This window comes from Fistularia commersonii, chromosome 2 (assembly GCF_037954325.1).
Source record: "Fistularia commersonii isolate RoL2024-O1a breed Wild chromosome 2, RoL_Fcom_v1.0, whole genome shotgun sequence".
Lineage (NCBI taxonomy): Eukaryota > Metazoa > Chordata > Actinopteri > Syngnathiformes > Fistulariidae > Fistularia > Fistularia commersonii.
Window position 1 is genome coordinate 4,188,861 of NC_141285.1, and position 22,108 is coordinate 4,210,968.

The 22,108-nt window shown below is 44.2% G+C and overlaps 2 protein-coding genes across 5 annotated transcripts in view; both read left to right on the forward strand.

Annotated features, from left to right (window-relative positions):
* The window catches only part of thada (THADA armadillo repeat containing), a 102,917-nt gene extending 88,108 nt beyond the window's left edge, over nucleotides 1–14,809 (forward strand). For all 3 annotated transcript variants that reach the window (XM_086164790.1, XM_086164807.1, XM_086164798.1), the window contains exons 37-38: nucleotides 12,033–12,208; nucleotides 14,317–14,809. In XM_086164790.1, coding sequence (XP_086020916.1) covers nucleotides 12,033–12,208; nucleotides 14,317–14,637 — 497 coding nt within the window. In that variant the 3' untranslated portion in view covers nucleotides 14,638–14,809. The remainder of the gene's footprint in view (nucleotides 1–12,032; nucleotides 12,209–14,316) is intronic.
* A 1,524-nt stretch (nucleotides 14,810–16,333) lies between these two features.
* On the forward strand, nucleotides 16,334–21,041 carry zfp36l2 (ZFP36 like 2 zinc finger CCCH-type). 2 transcript variants are annotated; one of them, XM_086164828.1, is made up of 2 exons: nucleotides 16,334–17,549; nucleotides 17,730–21,041. In XM_086164828.1, the coding sequence occupies exons 1-2, from the start codon at nucleotides 17,460–17,462 to the stop codon at nucleotides 19,065–19,067; spliced, it is 1,428 nt and encodes a 475-aa protein (XP_086020954.1). In that variant the 5' UTR covers nucleotides 16,334–17,459; the 3' UTR covers nucleotides 19,068–21,041. The 2 variants fall into 2 exon arrangements, with proteins under 2 accessions (XP_086020954.1, XP_086020945.1); XM_086164819.1 differs by having other exon boundaries at nucleotides 17,210–17,549; nucleotides 17,733–21,041.
* The last annotated feature ends 1,067 nt before the right edge of the window (nucleotides 21,042–22,108 follow it).

The following is a 22,108-nucleotide window of genomic DNA, read 5'->3' on the forward strand; positions in this document are numbered from 1 at the left end:
AGACGATACACACACACACACACACACCCCTCCTGCCACCCCACTCTGAAAGGAGGCATTTAAATGTAAAATTGAATCACTATGAAATTCCAATGACATAGAATTTAAACAAAATACATATGGAACACCTTATAAATACTGCTGTTCTAATACATAAAAAAAAAACAGATAACTCAAAGTAACAGTTCTAGTTTTCCTCTTATTATATTTGGAATTGAAGATATTTATGGCAGAAGTAATATAATGCGTTATTAATGTAATCGTCAATTTGATAATTGTTTGCCTCCCATTCTGGAAAACAAAAGTCAATATTATTTGATTTCAGCTCATCGAATAATCACATTTCCTTGTGACAGGAGGTTAAAAATCTTTGGCTTTTGACGTCGAAGGACGTTACAGGGCTGTGGGGGAGAAAGAACAAACAAAAAAGGAAAAAAACGATCCGCATTCTTTGCCAATCAATCAATAAGTCAATCAAGAAAAATAACCGGCTGATGTCGTATGAATTCATCGCACGCTATGTTTCATCGCCGTTTGACTCCCCCGTCATGCGCTTCAATTTTAGAAAAAGCTTTAATTTAAAAAAAAAAAATCGGTGGGAGAGAAATTTCGGGGCGGAATCACATCGGATACTTGCCAGAGCCGCGGGCCCTACAGTGGGACCATTGTCCACCCCTCGAACAGGAAGAGCAAATCTAATTTAACCCCATCGTGCACACACACACACTCACTCAAACACACACCGTAGCACCTCCACCCTTTACCAGAACCCCCCACCAAATACCTCAGGACTAATTGGGTCTGAAATCAAACTCCGCTCACCCTGGCCGGACCTCCGGCGCTGCTGGTATCAGGGCAGACACAGCGGAATCGCTTTATATATAGACCTGGGGAGAGATCATTGGCAGAGATGATGCCAATGTGACCAGGAACACGCACACAAACACATGAGAAAACTAGGAGCTGCCCTTTAGTTTGTAAATGTTATACTGATTTGGTGCATCAATGGACCTCTGGGGACTTTTTTAACACACTAACAAAATTTCAATCTATTTTTAGCTGAGCTCTGCAAAAAAAAAAAAAAAAAAAAAAAAAAAACGTGGCCGAGTAACCCTCTAAAAATACATCACCTATATGCCCGAGGGCCCCCGTTGACACTCGCTGTATTTTTCTAGGCCGTTCCCAGTGAATCCTTATCAACTGCTCGAGGTAACCTACTTTGCTTACTGTAAAACCAACAAATGCAAAAAAAAAAAAAAAAAAAAAAAAGTGCCACCCCATGTGTGTCCTTTCCCCTAGATAATTCATTTACAGTGGATGACGCAGATGAATGCGAGTGAGCGAGTGCGTCGGGGGGGCGGAAGGACACTCATTAAACAGACCTTGTCCTATTTTAGCGCGGCTCCCGGTCAGCCGTTAAACCGGGCTCACATGTCCCTCGTTTTGGCAGATATTATTAAAATGCACAGAAATTGGGGGGGCAGTTAGATTTGATTTGCAGCTCTGGCTTTTTTTTTTTTTTTTTTTTTTTTTACTAAACTTATGAAGCAACTGGTTATCCCCCCCCCCAAAAAAAAAAAAAAAATAAGCAGCCGGGAAATGAGAATTTAACAATTTGACGAAATCAAATGTACAGTCCGTCTTACGCAGACAAACGCGGCATTCTTTGCAAAAAAACGGGCTCTACTCCTTGATTTGAGGCAGCTAAAGTGCACGAGTCGGCCTCACCCTCACGCTGTCGTGTTATTGTGTGCCCCTTGTGAACCTCGACTCGAAGCATTTCCAGATCTGATAGGGTCATTCTGTCTTTACTTTGCCAAGTTCACATCGTTGGAAAAGAAAGGAAGTTTATTTTATTGTTTGTTTTTTCTTTTATGGGGGGGAGGGATATCTCAAGATTTCGCATGTACGAATGTGATCGCACCATGAGCAAATATTCCTCTGTGGTTCTGAGCCTCCACCCATCGTATAATTCTGGGAAAAGGTCAAAAGAAATCAACTTTTTGGCACCTCTGTTTTATATTCCTTGAGTTTTAGGGGGAAAATAAAGATTTGACAAGGGTTCAGTTCAGTCCCCCTTAACTCTTCACAGCTCCTCCTCCTCGTAGCAATGGCAGCCGGTGAACGATACAATCGAAATTAACATCATGACAAAGTCGTTGTGCTCTCTTCAGAAGCAGTGTTAGGGGTTACAATGAGTTAAAAGGAAAGCCGCGCAGACCCTTTCCAGTTGATGTTTGATTATCGCCATTGTCTATTAACATACACAGCTCGGCTCTCTTTGTTGAAGCTTACAGGTCTGTTACAAAACCGTCATTGACAGTCCGCTTTTTGAAAATACTGTCATTTTACTTCAGTCCTTTTTTTCATTTTTTGGGCATTCATTTATTTTAAGTTTTGTCCCCCCAAAAAATCCAATTCTTTTATACAAACTGATCCGGTAACTTTGAAGAATGGTGAAAGAAAGCCGAATCTAAAACCAAGAATCAAGTACAGACAAGGTCAAGTCAGGTCAGATTTGGTTTATGTAGCCCTATATCACAACATAGATGAGAATAAAAAAGCCTTTTACTGGGCAAAAACCTGCGGGCGGCCTTCTGTCCTGACCGGTGGACGGGGAAGAAAGAGAGAGAGCGCTCTGCGAGAGAGTAGGACAGAGAGATAGAAAACAGGAGTGTGTTAGAGATGGAGGGGGGTGGGCGACAGTTGCAGTGTGGATGTGGCACCAGTTGCTTGTGCCTCTTGTTGACTTTGACTGCCGTGCTTTTAGGGTGTATGATTTTACCCACCGCGATCCCTTGAAGTAGGTTCAAGGGGCGGAGGACCACGATGATACCGGTCGCATAAGTTTGAGCGACAGCTCTCCCCACCCCCACACTCAGACCCCCGTGAGGCTGTATAAGTGTATCACCCCCCCATCCCGGGAATATTTAAAGTCCTTTCATACTCGGTCTAAACTCTTTTGACTGATGTGTCCTGGTCAGAATGCATTCATACTGACATGTTAAGTATTCATAAAAATCGTGCCATAGGTATGGGAGTCAGTCCCCTCTGTGTCAGCCTTCTCACAGCTGATTATACCATTAGATGTCACAGATAGGCCTTTTTTTTTGCACACAGTAAAGTGCAACCTTTTTATTTAGCCGAAGTAAAACCACAACCGCCGACGTGTTTCACGACCGTCACGTTTCATCCGGGGGTTCAAAAACATTTCCCCGTTGATATTTTGAATTCCCTAGGCGCAAACGTGTCCTTCACTCTTTTGCACAAATACGATGAAATACACCACGAAGAACTCCTGATAATTAGCTCGGTAAACATCGACTTCTCAAGGTGTCGAGGGTTAAAAGAGGCCAAAACACAGTTCTGAAATTCTCATACTACCCTGCTGTCAAACGCACCAGCTGCGCGTCTGCTTTTATTCCCGATATCCATTTGCGCCAGCTGCACGGATTCGCTATCTCAAACATGATAAGATTGGTAAGAGAGTAGACATGCGTCCCCTTTGCATGAGTTATTATTTGGGCTTTCAATGGTGAAAAATAATCCTGTAATCCACCTGCGACGCAGTCCATGAAGGAGCATAAAAGCTCCAACTTCTCAATATCAGCACTTTGAACCCCTGTGCCATTTAATAAGCCTGTACCTGTTATGTGAACATTGTGGCTCTTGCCTATAACCTATGAATAGAGCCATGTTTTTGTAATTTTACAGCAATCGTAATCAAAAAAAAAAAAAAAAAGGCAGACGTGACACATATTTGTAACTGAAACATGTTATAAATTAATGCAAAATCAAAGCAGCACAGTCCTGACTTTGTTGATTTTGCCACGGTTTAACTTGAAATAAGGTTTGATGCCGTTCTTTGCAAAAAAAAAAAAAAAAAAAAAAATCAGCGAGCCCCCACTGGGGGCTTGCAGGGTCGTCGGAGCTACAGATGTACGGTAACAGATGAGCCAACAGAGCTCCCTGTTGTTTCAGCCATTGACTTGCATTGGATCCATTGACGAATGCGGTTGCTGACTCGGCTTTATTACAGCTGCTCGCGCCGCTGGGAGCTCTATTGACCACCAGCGCACCCTTAGAGCATTATTTTCATGTTAATGATCACTCCTTCACAGAGTTTTTCTTTTTTGTTCTATTATTTTCATTGTAATGTTTGTTGTTGGTGCCGTCGTCGTTGTTGTTGTCATTGTCGTTCAGGCATTTTGGTTCCCCGCAGTCCCTGTTTCCTCTTTATCAAGCAGCAAAGGAAGTCAGGGCCGTAAAGCGTGTGTTTTTATTTCACACCTCCGAATCTTCACACTTGTGGTTCCTGTCCTCCCGGCTCCACCGTTCTGATCCCCTGTGTATGTGTGTGTGTGTGTGTGTTTGAACAGTAGGGAAGGGAACTGTGTGTTGTCGGCTGAAAATGCTTGTCTTTTTGTTGAGTGTCAGTTCCTGGACTGGCGGGAGTCTTGCACTCGTAACAGCCGTTCATCAGATCAAATCCAGAGAGCTTCTCGGACGAGCAGCCTTTGTCTGGCCTTCGTGGAAGAAAGATCTATGAGATGGATGATGAAGACCCCCCGGGTGGGACCAGTGTCGCTGAAGCAGCAGCACTAGCGGCTTTTAACCTCTGAACCCTTTCGGCCATGTGTGCGTGTGTGTGTGTGTGTGTCGAGCGAGTATGAAGTACAGGGAACAGAAGGATCCAAATTAAGGAAGTGTTTGGGATTTCTCTCTTTTCACTGTCTACCCCCCCACGCACACACACAACTGCCACAAACACACACTCGCTAAAGTCCCGCTCTTGATTAGACATTTGATACCCCCAGCCACAGGCCCTCGGGGGGGATTTACTGAACAGTGAGAGTCACTTCACTCTCCGGTAATTTAATTCGCCGGCTTCTAATGACGTAAATGTTAGTCAAACTCATTGTGTGCAAAACACAAGTGGCTGAAGATTGGCCGAGAAGGCTCACATCATGTTTGCGTAGACGGAAGTGTGTGTCGATGAGCCTTAAAGCGAGTAAAATGTCTTTGAACGCCTTGTGTAACGTATACAGGGGGTCTTCGACCTGCATCAGCCTAGTCTTGCGGTGTTTCGACTTTACAGCAATAATCCTATAAATCATTTAAAAAAAATACGTTTCAGCTTGAAGTAGCGCAACGTAAAATTAAAGCATCACTTGTTTGGGAACACAGCGCAGGAAAACGCCGTTACACGGTGCAGTTTGGGAAAGATACTATCGCTTGGGTCCCAGCGATAGCATCTTTAGGTACCATGTGCTTTGGTTACATCCACTTTCCCATTTTAATGTTTTTTTTTTTAATCAGTTTCACTTTTTCTTTATTTTGTACTGTTCTGTTAAGTTGTAGTTCTGTTTCTAGATACAGTTGCACCTCGAACCACGAATTAATTTTGTTTTTTGACTGGACCGAAAACAAAAAAAAAATTCCCATTAAAATGAATGTGTATCCCATTGATCTATTCTCCAGCTGCAAAAACATACTTTTTAAAAAGCATCTTTAACATAGTCACTTCATAACCGCATCACCAATAGTACAGAAGGTTAACTTCGTTATCTCCTAGTGGTTGGTGAGACCAGTAACATGAACATGCTCTCACGTTTAACGATTATTTTAGGTATTATTCCCTTCTTCAAATCTACTTTAATATGCTTAGGCTTTCTAACAGTACTATCACCATCACTTTTCACTTTCTTTGGAGCCATATTGAGGGCTAATTTAAAATAAAAAGCACAACAATAGTCTACCTAATTTCCAGACTATTGAGCGCACCTCAATATAAGCCGCACCGGCTAGCCGATCGCTATCTCGGGTTTCCTCCTGCGCGCTAAAACCGTCAAAGTCGTCTTCTTCGGTGTCGGAGTTGAACGGACTCAGAATTTCCCGGTCATTTCATCGGTCCGATGTGATGAGGATAGATGTTTTTTAGCGGCGTGAAGCTCGTTAGCGTCCCCCACCCAAAAAAGTCCATATATCAGCGGTATCATTGTTTACGTGAAAAAAGTCGCGGCTTATCGTCCGGAAATTACGGTATTTAGAGGAGAACACAATGATGAATTACGACTGAATTAAGACTGCGGCAACACAACACCGATGGAATGCCCGAAAGTTTGTCCGCTTGTATCCTTGTGTATCGAAGGCTTGTAAGAGGGCCGCCTAAAAAATTTGTTCGAAAACTATGTTCCTGGGCTGATCGGTTCGTGATCAGGGGCATTTCATGGGCCAACATAACACTGTAAATACAATTGACTGCTTTTGGTGAATGAATTGACTCTCCCCTTACCAGAGTCCGTTGGAACAGATATCCAATGTGACTCAATGACCCGCTGTATATAAACATTGACAAACTATCATACCGTTCACCCGCCATCTTTCTATTTCGGGTTGTCGCTGCTGTGCTTCCCGGCTGCAGCGTTGTCATTTTCTCCAGAGACGACACACGTGTTTCTGCCGGGGAAAAAGGTGACGGAGCCAATGTTTAACCCTGCTGAGTTTACTTAAAAACCAACGCAACATATTCGGGCCATCAGATGGCTTCACATCTTTCAAATTCTTTTATTTATTAGAGGCTGTTTCTCCTTTTCCACGCAATACTCGCCTTTTTTTTTTTTTTTTTTTTGCCACTTCCATTTCCTCTATGGCTTTGAGTCACTCCCCCTGAGATGAAAAACAGTGGCTAAAAGGACAGCAAGCTGCAGGGAGCAGCAGAGTCAGTAATAGTTATCTATAGGTTTGTTGCCGTGAGCAAATCCACTGACATTACACTCCGCCATTCAATATGTTCATATTAAAGAAAATATTTCCAAAAGCTATGTAATGAATACCACAAGGACACATAATTGAGGTTCAGGAAGGGAACCAAAATGAAGCGGCCTGACGCTCACTCAGATTGAGAACTTTTCTTCTTCTATTGTTACAAAAATATTTTGATTAGTTCCAGGCAGATTGTGTCACACATTTGAAGTCCACCTTAAAACAACAGAGGGGATGTCAGTCAGTCTGTCAGTGAGTCGGAGAGGCCCCTCCACACTGCGACGTAGCGAGCTTTCAGAAGAGGCTAAATTCAAGTCAGTAAGACAGGACAATGCTGGCACAGGACCGACTGGTGACGTTGACTGGCTACCATAAGCGTGTCTTGAAATGGGCCCGCTAAGGTTCTCGGTCATGCCTCTTGCTGATGATTCTCCTCGTGAATACTGCACTCCCTTCATTTCCTGGAAGGGCTTTGGCTCTCTTTTAATGCAGCTTCCTCGGCACTGAAGTGGACAGCCGGGGGGCGGGCTGGTTTCAACGACAGCCGCAATTCACCCAAGTGTCCCCGAACACTTTTTTCTTAGTGACACGTCCGTGTAGGCACAGTCAAAAACAGCATCTGATGCTGAAGCAAGCCAGTGATAGCATCTGTGTCTTTTTGGAGTGTCCCGAGTATTATGAAAGGTATTCTGCTTGGGTAATATTTTAAATACTCATGTCATTTAGTCATTTAAGATTTATATATCGTGCCAAATCACAACACAGTCGTCTCATGACACTTTCCATGAAGGGCAGGCCTGGACCAAACTCTTAAAAACGATTTACGACAACCCAACATTCCCCCACGAGATAGAAATTTTGGACAGTGGCGAGTCAGGATCCAGTACGGCTGTCTTTCTGCCTCGACCGGTTGGTGTAGAAAGAGACCTAGCAAGTGAAAGACAGAGATGGAAAGCAAAAGTCGAGTTACGCTAACAGTTACATGGTTCTACCTGACATGATAACAGTGGTAGCTTTAATATTCATAAAAGAAATAACTTTGGTGGGCGCCTGGCAAGACTTCTGCAATAGATCAAACTGCACCCCCTGGGAATCTGCAAAATGAAGGAATCCAGGAGTTTTGGAAGAAGACAAGAGGTCACTATCATGCATTGATAAATGGACACGAGTGCATACAAGTCAGGAAGAGTGGGAGGAACGAGAGGTGCATCAGGGGATATCCCATGTGGATGTTAGCGGCAGCGGCAAGACCTAACACTGCCCCGGATGCAAATGGCTCAACCGACAACCAGTTGGTCAATGGGGAGGCATGACATGACACTGAAAGTCATAAAATGCAACGCTAATAAATGCTACAAACTGCTTTTCACGACCAGTCATGAGCGAACTATTGGTGTTTTCTCCGCTCGGCTAAATTCCGTTTGGTTCATCTTCAAAAGTAATTTTATCATTCAGGATATTGAATCAAGAAAATTTCCCTCATCAGTATCCGACAAGCGGTTTATTGGAAGATTTACTTTGTACTTTGGGCCCTGTCAAACGGGAAACAATAATGTATTTGAACAGCTACACAGTCTTTTGAGACAGTTTTGATTTTATTTTTTTTTAATTTACTTTAAATTGGCCGTTTGATTCTGCAGCACGTTCGAATGTCAGCGGCAGTTAGTGAAATGAGCGTCTCTCGGCGCAGTTCAGAAAAGAGTTGCAAAACTGCCCACGTGCCCATTTTAATCTGATTTACATATAAAACTTTGTCACGTTCTAGTTGCCAGCGTCTGGAACAAGGCAACCAAAGATTTTTTTTTTCAGAATTAAAGAAAAAAAAAAGTCCTTTAGAATGGTTCAACTGTTAGACTGTTTCCACAAGTGGCACAAGGTTAAGTTTTCCTTTAGCACTTCGGCCGTGCCCAGCTCTCAAATGTACTTTTAAGAGTGTCAGCGGATGCCAGCAACATATTCACACACTCACACACACACACACACACACACACAGCCTCACCTAACATACTTTTAGACATTCATTCACTAATATCATTTGCAGTGACAGGGATTGTCCAACATTTACTCTCCCAGGCTCTCAAAGCAAATAAAACACATGCGGGACAACTCACATCTCACATGCCACCACACACACACAAAACACACACCCTTCTTCATCCAAACACACATGTAAGCGATGGCGTGAAAGACAATCCCCTTGAGAAACAGAGTATTTTGCGCCTGGACCTCAAGGAGGGAAATCGGGTTAAGCGATGTGTGAAACCGCCGTAGAAAAGTAGATAAATTGAACGCAGCTAAAGTTTCCTATTATTCCCCTTTATGTTCGGGAGGGGGAGGAGGACGGGGGACTGTAAAGGGGTCGACATCAGAGGCCGACCTGTCCCGGAGAGCGGTGGCTTCTTGGTAAAGAAAGGAATTTGTCACTCAAGCTCCTAAACTCCTAAATCTCCTCTAATACAGTACAATCAACAGCCTCTAATGTTCACAGACCAGGTTTCCCTCTCGCTCAGACTTGAGGCTCTGCTCCGATTTTACGCCTCCTCTCTGAAGAGGAAAGTCAATCTGGGTTCCCATCAATGTGTGTGTGTGTGTGTGTGTTATACTGTATGTGCTGATGGGGGCTTGTAAAGCTCCCCCTCCACTCCCCCCTCCTCTTTTCCCATAGTGGTAGTGTTTTGGCTAGTGGCTCTGAAAGCCTTTTGATGTCTGGTGTTATCTGGGTGTCAGCTGCAGCGAGGATGGTCAAGGTGGGAGAACAACTCACACACACAAACACACTGTCAGGTAGTCGCTGCATGGACAACTGGAGTCGTTAAACCTGAGTCTTACACGATGTTTCCCACTCCCCCCTGTTTGAAGTGTCACATCTCCTCCTTTTCCTATAAAACCCACCGTGAAGCTGCAAGCTAAAGAAGGGCCAGATTTTTTTTTTGCGTCGCTATGTGTTCACGACCATATGTGCAAATCAGAAGCCCTGACATTTTCTCCTGAAAGAGAAGTGAACTCAGCATGAGTCATGCATCTGGTGCCGAGGGGCCGCCTGACTTCACGGGCCTTGAGATTCTCTGACTGTTACCCCACTTTATCCTTATTTGTCATTAGCAAAAATAAAATAACTGCAAAAACAGACACAATTTTTTTTTTTTTTTTACATTTCAATTAAATCAATGTGAATCTGAATTAAAAAAAAAAACAAAATCAACTAATCTGATACAGGACCACTGATGTAACCTTTCAACATATTACCAATTATGTTATGGAAATAGTAACTCATTTTAAAATGCTTTCGTTGCTTCTTGCCGGTTCATTTAATATTTATTTTCTGCCAGTGTTTAGATATTTAGGTGTTGTCTCAAAATTCTGGAAAGAATCATCTCACTATCAATCTGTTTTTCTCTGCACTTTTTTATTTTAACCACTAATGAAATTCAGGCCTTTGCTAGAGCTCTTACACATGTACTTCTAAAGTTATTTTGTGGATATTTAAGTAAATCCAAATTTTAGGAGGCATTTCTTTCCATTTTTTGGTAATGGCTTGCAGACTCATTTCTTTTTCATTTTCCAAAAATATTTAAGTAATATCAGAAAAAAATTATAAATTTCTGCTGATATACTCCTGGCATTTTTTTTCTCCCTTTTTTTTGAAATGGTGGTTGGGAGGTTTTGTTTGGGGCTTCAAAAATAATTGTACAAATTCCAGCCCAGAAGGTAAGAATACAGAAACATAATGTTTGTATGCACATCAGTGCATAAGAATAATAGTTTTGTGAAGTCACTGACCAAAGGCTTGATTACATACTTTATGGTTTCACTTCCTAATTTCCTTTCCAAATCCAGTAAGTGCATATGTGTCTCATTGCACAAATCTGCATCACCCAAAGCATCAGTCACCGAACAGAAGGCACTGGAGCGCATGTGAAAATGAAACTGTTCCCTAATTAGATTTCTTCTAGAAAAAAAAACTTTGTCTTTTATAGACTTAAGTTCAAAACACACACATTACACACCTTTGGGGTCCCATACAGAAGTATAACTCATTTCCAGTACAGAGTGACTCAGTCTTGCCCCCCAACCAGTAAACATGATGCTTATTCTTCAGCTGATAGACAGTTACTCACCCGCCAACCAAACCAGACCCATCCTCCATCTGACCATGTTGCAATTTAGAGATTCTTTAAGTACTTTTTAAGGAATTGGAAAACACCTTGTATTTCCCAACATCACGTCGGAGAGCTGAACTGACTCACACCTATATTTATCGTAAGTCAGGTCAATCAAGGATCGAAAACTATGTCAACTATTGGCCTCAAAAAAAAATTTAAATATGGCTCAAGAGTAAGATTTTTTTTAAAGTAATTATGTTTGGAAGGCATCCGTATCTCCTCAAACTACTCAGATTGATGCTATAGAGGTGAGCAAACTATAGCCTGTGGGGTTGTTTACCTCGGCCCACAGGAAGTCACATCAACGATACGCCCACAAGATATTTACATTTACAGGATTCACAGCATTAACAGCATTAACATAAGATAAGATAATACTTTATTGATCCCCATAGGGGGAATTCTTTTGTCACAGCAGCGCAGCAATGACAATACCAATAAATATGGGTATAAATATAAATAAAAGAGACAATTAAAATATAACAAAAGACATCCACAACAAATAGACAGCAAAATGATCAACAACAAGGATAAAAATAGACAACAGAATGGGGAAAAATCATCAAGGGTGAGAGTAGGCAACCAAACTGACAAGTATAAAAACAGAAACAGAGTGATCACGATGACAAAAATAAACATCACTGGCTAGGAAAGCGATGCCATAAAGAAGGAAAACAACATTTTGCATGCTAACTATGCTAGCAGGCGTCACGTGAAGAAAGAGATGCTAACACTGCTAAGGGCTGGCCGCTAACTCACAGACACAGCTATCATGTTTTAATCATCCATCTGCTATTCAAGACATCTTCACAAAAGCTAGTTACTCACTAGATTACGGATAAGTTAATAAGCACCTAATGACAAACAGATCATGGAAGCAACACTGAAGGGAGCCCCCCCAACAAGCGAGGTGACCCGATGCACTTTGGTGCACCGGGGATCAGAAATCCAAACTGGAAACGTCAAGTCAGAATCAGAAATGATTTATGGCCCATCGAGGTGCCATTTTCAGTATGTCTTGAGCCTTAAAAAAAACCTCGGTGCACAATGCTCGGCGTCAAAAAAAAAACAAAAAAAAAACACGGTTTCTGCTCTTGCCGACAGATGAGGGAGGTACGCCCGTTTGCCCGCCTGTGGCGCTGGACTCGGGCGTGAGGCTCCTGTGCAGGCTGCTGGAGCAGTGGGGGCAGGTGCCGGCGGGGGTCCTTGCAATGACAGAATGGCTGCTGGGTGACGAGGACGGCGGCGAGGAGGCCGGTCCAAACGACGAAAACTGCCTGGTGAGAAACCATCCCGCAAGTCATGTCACTGACCTCAATGCTTTTATTTATATGTAATATATATATATGGAGGTTGCATGTGAAACAGTGAAACGTGCAACTTTCATCACACTTTGTACATTTGTATTGACCCGGCAATACAGGGTGCATTAACAGCATGTGAAAAATGGGTCTAGAACAGCCCGCGGGCCACACTCAGCCCCCTTTCTCTTTTTTATCCGTCTTGCAAACTGTTTTCTTTGAATATTTTAATAAGTATTTTCAATCCATATCAAATTAGAAACTCCTTTTTTTTTTTTTTCATTTTGTTTAATTTTGTATGGATGATTCCATACAAAATAATGTCGGTACATTTATATGATCATCAATGATTTTAAAGCTGAAATAAAATGCCAAAATTTAAATATTTCAATTACAGTTTTCATTTGGTAGAATTTACATAACACTTAGTTGGCCCGCGCAGCACATAAAAATTAGATAACAAATAACTGTCCAACCCCGGTCTAGAAGGACTTCTCTGTCGCGCACATCGTCAAAGCAGCTGCTGGCTTTTTAAGATGCGAAGGTGTCCGCCTGCACGACACGTCGCCGGCTTCTCTCCTCTCAGGATTTACAGGCATTCTGTTAAACAGCTGAAAGGCTTAGTGAGGCTCGACCCGGCCGACCCGTCGCACCATCACTGCGAACTCCAGTTCTTCGAGGCGCTCTGCCGAGAGATCCGTCAACTTTTTAGTTAAAAAGCTGCCGGGAGAGCCGCCGATTGTGCTGTCGTCTTAAAAAGAGTTACCATATACATTCAGTTGAGTATACGGATTATTATCGAACAGGTATCAAAATATTAATGTTATAAAAATCATCAGGCAAACATTTGTATTAAAAAATCCCCGGAGTTCATATCAGCAGGCAGATTAAAAAAAAAATTGATAAATCTTGGTGCTTTTTGTGTCGTAAACATTTCGGCCACAAACTCCTCTGACGGGAAATGAAATTTATCAAAGTTCTTTATTTTATTTCTTATGTATCTCCTCCGAATAAAGATTGCATTTTTTCCCAAAAAACACAAGGAGGAGAGCGTTTCCCACGGCAACGATATGTCATCCACGTCCTTCTAATTGGCTTTGCAGGCATTCTGGTGTTTTTTTCAGCTCATGTTTGGGGTTGAACACGATAAATCAATTTCTAACCTTGCGGGGATCAATGCGAATCCGTCCATCCGAAAAGTTTGGTCAGCATCGAAGTTGTTTTTATCAGATGACTATTTTTTTTTTCTTCCTATACCGAACAGCGTCGCAAAAAACAAATTATTTTTCCTCAGGTTGTCATGTGTCAGTGTTGTTCCATATTTGTCGCAGTCATTTAAAGGCAGTTGCTTTCAAAGGCCGCAACAGCTTTGTGGTTTACAACTTGTTTGCCCCTAAATAACCACAAGAAAGTCAAATGACCACCGATTTTAACCCTCGGCCGGACAGAATTGAAAACATTGAACACGCAATATTTAAAGGACCCACCCCACCGCGTATCACAAATCACGTGTCACGTAAAAATCACAAGTGAATGTAGCGCGTCTCCAAGCATGATGAGCAGTGCAGTATACAGCTGCATCCAGAATCCTCTCATAGTTATTTGAGTCTAATAATAAATCTATTAAAGCCTTGCTGATAATTTCATTAGTTAGAATTAAAATATATATATATATATATATATATTTCTGCATAATTTGCTGATCAGTTGTTTTTTTTTATATTTGTGGCATATCTTCGCTTCATTTCTTTGCTAATTTTAAGGCAATGTTTTGCTTATTTTAAGTAGTTTCTCAAGGGTTTTTTGTTTTTGTTTTATTTTTCAGTAATTTCCTAAATGCTCCTGGAATTTTTCTCTTTTTTTTTTCTTAAAGAGAATCAAATAACCTAGCTTGGAAGAAGGAGGGCTTAGAAAGAGCAAAACAATCATTTTGAAAGAAAAATTAGAGTTGAATAAAACAAGATAAAACATCAACAAGAAATCTATTGAGGGAGGAAATCAATAAAAAAAAAAATCCAAAAATCCACTACATTGAATCTCAGGTTACATATTAACTGCCTTTACTTAACTGACTTCAATGTATCCAGGATGAAGAGGACTTCCTGTTTGAGAAGGGTGATCTGAACCTGTGGGCTGAGCCCATCCAGTGGATGAAGCTGCTCCACGGACACCTCAGCTCCCTCATCGTCAACTACGACCAGAACGGGGACCGGGGCCCCGCCGGGCCCAGCCAGGGCCGCCAGACGCTTCAGCTGTCCGCCCATGCCCGATCCCTGAGCTCCAAGCAGGCCCTGGACTCCCTGCCGGCCCTGCCCCAGTTCTCCTGCACGGCAGAGCACAGCCAGCTGGTTCTGCGGCAGCGGAGGGCCGCTCTGGCTCTGGAGCTGCTGGAGGGGTTGCCGTTCTAACGGCACCATTTATTTTAAGTCGGGGCTGCTGATATTTCAATTTAATGACCCCACTTTTGACCGCAACTGGATTTGTGGACAGCCTTTTTTTTTTTTTTTTAATCCTAGAAATCTCCGTCGTTGGTTTTAATTTTCTATCATTGTCATTTTCATTAAAGACATGCGAATACAACACGCTCAGATCGAGCCTTTTTTTCCCCCCCGAAAGAATATACACCCTCATGATTATAACAAGATCGGAGAGAGTATATGAACTTTGTACTCGCGCAACCGCAGCGTGATGAAGTGTGGCCTCTACAAAGCCATAACAATAATTGAGCCCAAGCTAATGCAAAACACTTGATACTCTGTTCCCTTATCGGCGGGAGTGTGTCACACAAACGCGGCGTATAAAAAAAAAAAAAAATCCAGTGCCAACTTCAATAGCCTGATTGTGCTGCCGGGCCCAACTTTTACGACTTTGGAGTTGGGAAAAGCGTTCGCGTGGGTCACAGAAGTCGCGCCTCAGTATATGGCTTCTGCTGTATGTTTATACGAGGTGTTATTTTCCAATGATATTTAATTTACTGCGGTATTCTTCCCATTGGACTGTTTTTTTTTTTTTGTTTTTTTTAACACATCCTACTTTTCCCAGTTATGTAATTAGGACAGCACAATGGACTACTGTCCTGTGTATGTGTGTGTATTCATGTGGCCCTCACATACAGCTGGACCCCTCTCCCTCCTTGGTAGCCATGTTCCTTGTTACAGTAAAGCTGACGTAATGTTTTGGAACAGCTCAACATCCCCCAATAAAAACAAGAGCCATGTGATGGCAGAGCGGTTTCTGCGGACAAGGACATGTTCAAGGGATTTCTCAGGAGCTTCGCCGTGTCTGTCCTTCACATTAAACTATTTATCACAACTGCAAAGCGCAAATAGTACTGGGGCAGCCCTCAGCCTAATTTTAGGGTTGGTAGTAGTAGATTCCAAGGTCTTATGTCACTTGTTTTTTTCGCTCGTTGCCACCCCCTGCCCCCCTCCCTTTCTTTTTTAACGCACACGTCTCCTTCCCTCCTCCTACCAGTCATTCAGCTCTTGGGAGAATATTAAATCATGTCACAGGAGAGGGGAGGAAAAATAATGTTTAAAAAAAAATCATAAGTGATTTTCGTTTCATAACCGCCCGTGCAATTATGCCGCTTTATGGAAAGCACTTAATGGTAACCAGTGTGTCAGAAACCAGCAATTTTCGATGATGCACATTTTTTTTTACACCCTCCAGACCTAAATATCTAACCCTTATAGATTCTCATCCAGCCGCACCTACTCTCTGCAATCTTGTCCACCTTATAAAAGTTGGCATTTTCACACAGTTACCCCCTTGGATAGTTAAGTTTTGTTTGTTTGCGTACACAGGGGGTGGGGTTTATCTTTAAATTTGATTTTAAGATCGGCTGAATGGGATCCTCATGCAGACATACCGCTGCAAGAATGCCATTATTTGACCGCTCCGCACAGCAGGTGGCGCGCCAGTCTTTCTCCTGCAATTCCCATTTTGGCCTCTAGGGGGCAGTATTACCCCGCGCTTCGCTTGCAGGGCGCGCATTCTTGCAGTCTTGAGTGAGCGAGGAGGGGGGGTTAAAAGAGTAAATCTTCTTTACCGGTGGTTATTTTGTTGTCTTTCACAAATCACATATTTTCATCAGTCAGATCGTGTTTTTTTTTTCTTTTTTTTTTTTTTCTTCCTAGGTGGGTGTAGAAGTAGGTCACGGACAGGCAGCGGCGTGGGGCCCCCGGACCGAGAGTTAGGCCGCCGGTCGCGCTGTGGAAGTGGATTATGCAACCGGCGGAGTCTAAAAATGGTTCCCGGGCTCCTCTCCCCGCTCATGCTTGCGGTCTGGGCCCATCGTCCGCGGGCAGACTTTTCCTTCCATTACAAATCCATGTGTCAGCTTCCAAGTGCCCCCCCCTCTCCCCCCAACCCCCGGAGACAGAGGGGGGAGGGGGGGCACTTGGATCCCCGACCCCCGGGGCGCTCGCTGGAAGTCGGTGAGGGTGTTTGAGGAATCATTTCCCCTTATTGTTCAGCTTCGGTCCGGGAGCTTTTGAGCAAGGCAAACACCCCCCCCCCTCCCCAAAACACCACCTCCACCCTGCACACCCACACACGCATCTACCGGTACGCGTTTGCGCGCGTCCCTTATGCGCATTCTTTCTCCCTTAAGAAAACAAAAAAAAAAAAAAAACCTCTTCCATTAAATCGGTTGTGCATTAAAAAAAAAAAAAGTTTGGTGTGTGCGCGTACGCGTGCACAGGGGAGGAGGGAACGGTGGGGGCGCCGGAGTTGGATTTCAAGGCGTGGTGTTGAAGAATAGGCGACCAACCGGTGAATGGAAGTTTTTTTTTTTTTAAACCCAGGAGGAAGGGGGTGGAGGCCGCTGCTCTCGCAAAAAAAAAAAAAGAAAAAAAAAAGTTTGCGCCGACTTGGGTTTGCCCCTCCCCGGCCTCAGCCAGGCATTTATACCCAGGAAAAAGCCCCGGAGCTCACAGTGAAGCACTCTGGCTCAGCGCTTCTCAAGGGGAGGAAAAACTGAACCATCAACTCCACAATACAAACCTACTCCCCCCCCTTTTTTTTATTATTATTATTATTATTAATATTATACCCCCTTTTCCCCCCACTCTCTGTCTTTCTTGGATTTAAGCTACTCCGAAACTCTCAGAAAGAACAACTTTTCGAAACTTTTAATTTTTTTTTCCCACCCCCACACAACCAAAAAAATAACCAGTCGTGGCACAAACTACCACCCGTCGCGGTGAAGGATCCTGCTCGGTCCTCCATGAAAGAAGAAGCGCGGCAGCAAACTTGGGGAAACGAGATGTCTGCGACCGTCTTATCCGCTTTCTACGACATGGACATGCTTTACAAGGTAAGCTGAAAGAAAATGGAAATTAGGAAAAAAAAAAAAAAAAAACAACTCTTCCAGTTTTGCATCTCGGCGTGGGTGCAAGAATCCTGCAACAAGTTGCAGACGGACAAGCCATGTGACACAAAAAAAAGTGCGCTACTTTAACTCGCTCCCTCTCTTTGCGTGTTTTCTCCCCCGCAGCAGGATAAAAACACGAACATGAACGCGCTCCACATCAACAGCATGTTGGACAAGAAAGCGGTCGGTGCTCCGGTCGCTGGCCCGGGCTCCGGCGGCGCCTTCACGCCCGGCTTCTTCCGCCGGAACTCGGCGAGCAACGTGGAGGCGATGAACAACGGCAACAAGTACTCGCTGGGCTCCTACGGAAGCCTGAAGGAGAACACGCCGAGCGGAAGCGGTAACACCACCACCGGCAGCACCAGCAGCACCAGCAGCAGCGCAACGGCTCTCATGAACAAGGAAAACAAGTTCCGCGACCGGGCGTACAGCGAGAACGGAGACCGGGGCGTCCTGCAGCAGAAGCCCGGCTCCCAGATCAACTCCACCCGCTACAAGACGGAGCTGTGCCGGCCCTTCGAGGAGAACGGCTCTTGCAAATACGGGGAGAAATGTCAGTTCGCCCACGGCTACCACGAGTTGAGGAGCTTGTCCCGCCACCCGAAGTACAAAACGGAGCCGTGCCGCACCTTCCACACCATCGGTTTCTGCCCGTACGGCCCGCGGTGTCACTTTATCCACAACGCCGACGAGCGGCGACCCGCTCCGGCCGCCAACGCCAACGTTCAGGAGCCGCGGTCCTCCCGCGAGATGTGCGGCTACGGCCAGAGGGACGCCCTGCCGCCGCTGCAGCAGCACCACCACCACCACCACCAGCAGCAGCTCGGTTACACCCAGAGGGACAGACCAAAGCTCCATCACAGCCTCAGCTTCTCCGGCTTCTCCACCCACCACGGCCTGGAGTCTCCCCTGCTCGACAGCCCCACGTCGCGGACCCCGCCGCCCCCCGCCAGCGCCTCCTGCACCTCCGCCTCCAGTTTCTACGACGAGGTGCTCTCGCCTAACTCCGTGTCCTGCATCAGCGCCTTCTCGTTCGCCGGACAGGACCTGAAGGCCTTGCTGGCCCCGCTGGCCGTGCACACCGCGGGAGGGGGCGGCTACGGCAACAACCACTCCTCCTCATCGTCCTCCTCCTCCGGCGGCGGTAGTAGCTCCGCAGCCGCCGCCGCCGCCGCCGCGGCCGCTGCCGTCGCCGCCGCCCGCTACGCTAACATGCAGGGCGGCGTGTGTCCGCCTTCGCCGCCGACCTACAACATGAGCCACTTGCAGGCGCTGCGCCGCCTCAGCGAGTCGCCGGTGTTCGAGCCTCCTCCAAGCCCGCCGGACTCGCTCTCCGACCGGGAGAGCTACGCGAGCGGGTCCCTCAGCTCTTCCGGGAGCCTCAGCGGCTCCGAGTCCCCGAGTCTGGACGCTGGAAGACGTTTGCCAATCTTCAGCAGGCTGTCGATTTCAGATGACTAAGCATGGTTTGTTTATTTCCAATTTTTTTTTCTTTTTTTTTTCAAATGGACTATGGATGAGTTTGGGGGGTAGGGTGGTGGGTGGCGAAGGCGGAAAGAGATGAGACTGTCCCGGTGTAGGCCCGTCCCCCCCGCCCGCCTCTGCCGAGGTGCCTTTGAGCAACAAGACATTCAATCCCCAGCCGCTCCGGGGTGCTGGCCCCGCTCTGACCTCCCTGGAGGGGGGCAAGAGTGGAGGAGAGTTTCACCCACAGGGATCAAATAAAAGTGTCCTTGACCTGGCATTAGTTTCGTATGTTTTTTTTTTTTTATTATTATTTTCTCCCCCCTTTGTATGTAATATAGTTGTATTAAAACTTTAGATAGCAAACAGAAGGCATTCCATCAGTGCCTTGCCCAAGGGTTCACAGAAGCCCCTTTCCCTTTGTTTTTTTTTTTTGTTTTGTTTTTTGCTCTATCAGGCAAGCCACTCTTTTCCTGGGATTAGATGTGTAACATGACTTGACAAGAAGAGACTGTAAGCGGTTTCAGATTTCCTCCATCCTGCCAAGAATATGCCTTGACTCAAAGTAACATTTGTTGATTGTTTTTTTTTTTTTTTCTTTTTTGCTCTTCTGAAAGCTTAAACTTCCATTCCAGATCTATCTCCTCACAGCGCCACCCAGTGGTTCGTTTGGCTAGTCTAGTTTGTTGCTTGGTTAAAAAGCACTCTTGAGTTGGGTTTGTTTGGGGAAATCACTGCTGATGGTTGAATATATATTTTTTTAGCTGTTTTTGAGTGATTTGCATAGCAGTGCATAACTGGCTATGGACTATTTAACTTATTTATTATCTTGTGAAAAAAGTATAGGCTACATTGGTAATTTGTGTCCATACTGTATTTATCAAGTATGATGAAGCAATAGATCTATATTCTTTTATGTTTAAATTATGATCGCCATTATTAATCTGCATAAAGTGGAGTGTATGTTCTTTTCACAGTAATATATATTTTGTTTTTTTTTCTCCTTTTTGTAACTTCACTTCGTTATTTTTATTGTAAATGAGTAAAAAAAATCTTAATTTAAGAGAACGTATGTGATATTTATTTCATTAATTTTGTTTCCTTGTTTACGTTTATTAAAAAAAAGTTTGCGTGATTGCTGTTTGCTCCTGAGGTTGTGTGTCAATGCTGTAGAAGGCTTTTTTTTTTATGTCGAGGATCCCTATTTAGTTGATTCTGTAGAATGTATAAACAATGTGGTTGTACAGACCGTCCAAACCTTACTTCTTTTGTTTATCTAGATCAGACTTAAGCGACAAAGAACCCAAGTCAATAAATTAACCAAAAAGTATTTTTTTTTAATTTTTTTATTTTGTTTTCACTCTGTTTTGCACGAGGTCACACTGTGATTCCAGCCACGTGCTAAAGAATGTAGCAATCCCTTGTGCCCCAGTATTATTGTGTAGTGCCTATGGGGTTCACCAACATGACATGCCTTAAAATTAACCAAATAAAGTATTTTTCCTACATGGCATCTTTTATACACAGGTTCAAATGAATGTAGTATTGGATTTTTCTCTTTTTTTCAATTTTTTTTTTAATTTTTGAAAGGTTGTTACCACTCAGACACTCTGAAAAAAACAACAACAACCGTAATCTCTCTACGCCCCCCCCCAGCCCCCGATTCCTCTTTTTTAGTTATTTGATATAAAAAGAAAATTCTAGTCTGAGTCTTGAGTTTGCTGGAGAGGGAAGTGGTTGAACACGTTTGGTTTGTACATAGTAGGTACAGGGGGATGCGCACTATGTACTTTTGACTACTTTATCAGAAGTAAAGCTTTTTGAATGTAACAAAAACGGACAAAAAGACAACGTGAGTTGTTAATATTTTTTTGGGGGAGTCAGTTCACTACAAATTGAGTGTGAGACTGTTAACTTTGTACTGTACATTTTTTTGTAGTTCTCCCAATAAAAATCATTTTTGGAAAGAAATCTGTTGGGCTGTGATTTCCTACACGTGCGACCGGTGACGGAGCCGCCCAGGAGGCGTGACATCGCCGTTCACCCCTCATGTAAACAAACATCAGATTTTAGTCCTGGAAAAGAGAGGAAAATAAAAAGTGGATTCTGGGTACTGAATCCTCATCCGGGACGCTGCCTGGCCCGAAGGCTTCTTCTTCCTCCCTGCCTTCAGAACACGGTACAAGTAATATGAGAAAGACATTACTCTTCCATGTCCCGCGTCCAACAGGGGAAGAGCTGAAATGCAGGTGCTGCAACTCGAGGGGGGGAAAAAAGAAAAACAAAAGAAAAAGCAACATTCTGAATGACAGGCAGCGTCACCGTGGCAACTAATGGATCCAAGAAAAAAAAAACCAAAAAAAAACTGCGTGTCACATTATATAACGTGTAATATTGTGCTATAAACAGACAGTGGATGAGCGATTGCGTCTGCAGCATCTGAGGAATGGGGTCTGGAATTTTAAAATAGAAAATGTGTAAGGGCCAAGAGCCACACAGGGGGGGGTGTGGACGGTGGGAGTGGGGTTTTTTTTTACGCCGGGTCAGAGATTTGAAGTATGCGACATAACCCAATGCGCCGGCAGGTGAAATCTATATAACAGGGCGGTATCGAACACTAATCCCTCGTGAATGATCGCGTGAAGTTTATTGTACGCCGAGAGCAGACGCTGACGGGAAGTCTTCGCCAGCCATCGAGCCGTAACTGATTAACGCCGCGGCTGTAAATGTGTTTCCGCCATCAGCCGCCGTAGCAGGTAAATCTAGGACAGTAGTCCAAGGCGGCGAGTCGGGCCTCTGGCCCCGGGATCTCTCCGACGGGCGCGGGTCGTTCGAACCGGACCTCTGTCGCGTCCGTAGGTTTTCCAAGAGCCTCTCAAAGAAGAAGTGAAGTTATCAGTGCCGGCAAAGGCATTAAGAAAATAAAGGGTTCGGGAGTCATGCGGTGCCTGGAGTTCACGCCAAGATAAGGTAGACTGATAAGAGCCGCTGGCAAATATTTACTGTGTCCTCAGTATTTCATAATGAAGTGTTTATCA

Excerpts from the sequence above, each read along its gene's own strand:
- zfp36l2 (XM_086164828.1), top strand. The coding sequence starts at position 17,460 with ATGAAAGAAGAAGCGCGGCAGCAAACTTGGGGAAACGAGATGTCTGCG. Across the intron at positions 17,550-17,729 it reads ACATGGACATGCTTTACAAG|CAGGATAAAAACACGAACAT; the intron begins GTAAGCTGAAAG and ends TCTCCCCCGCAG.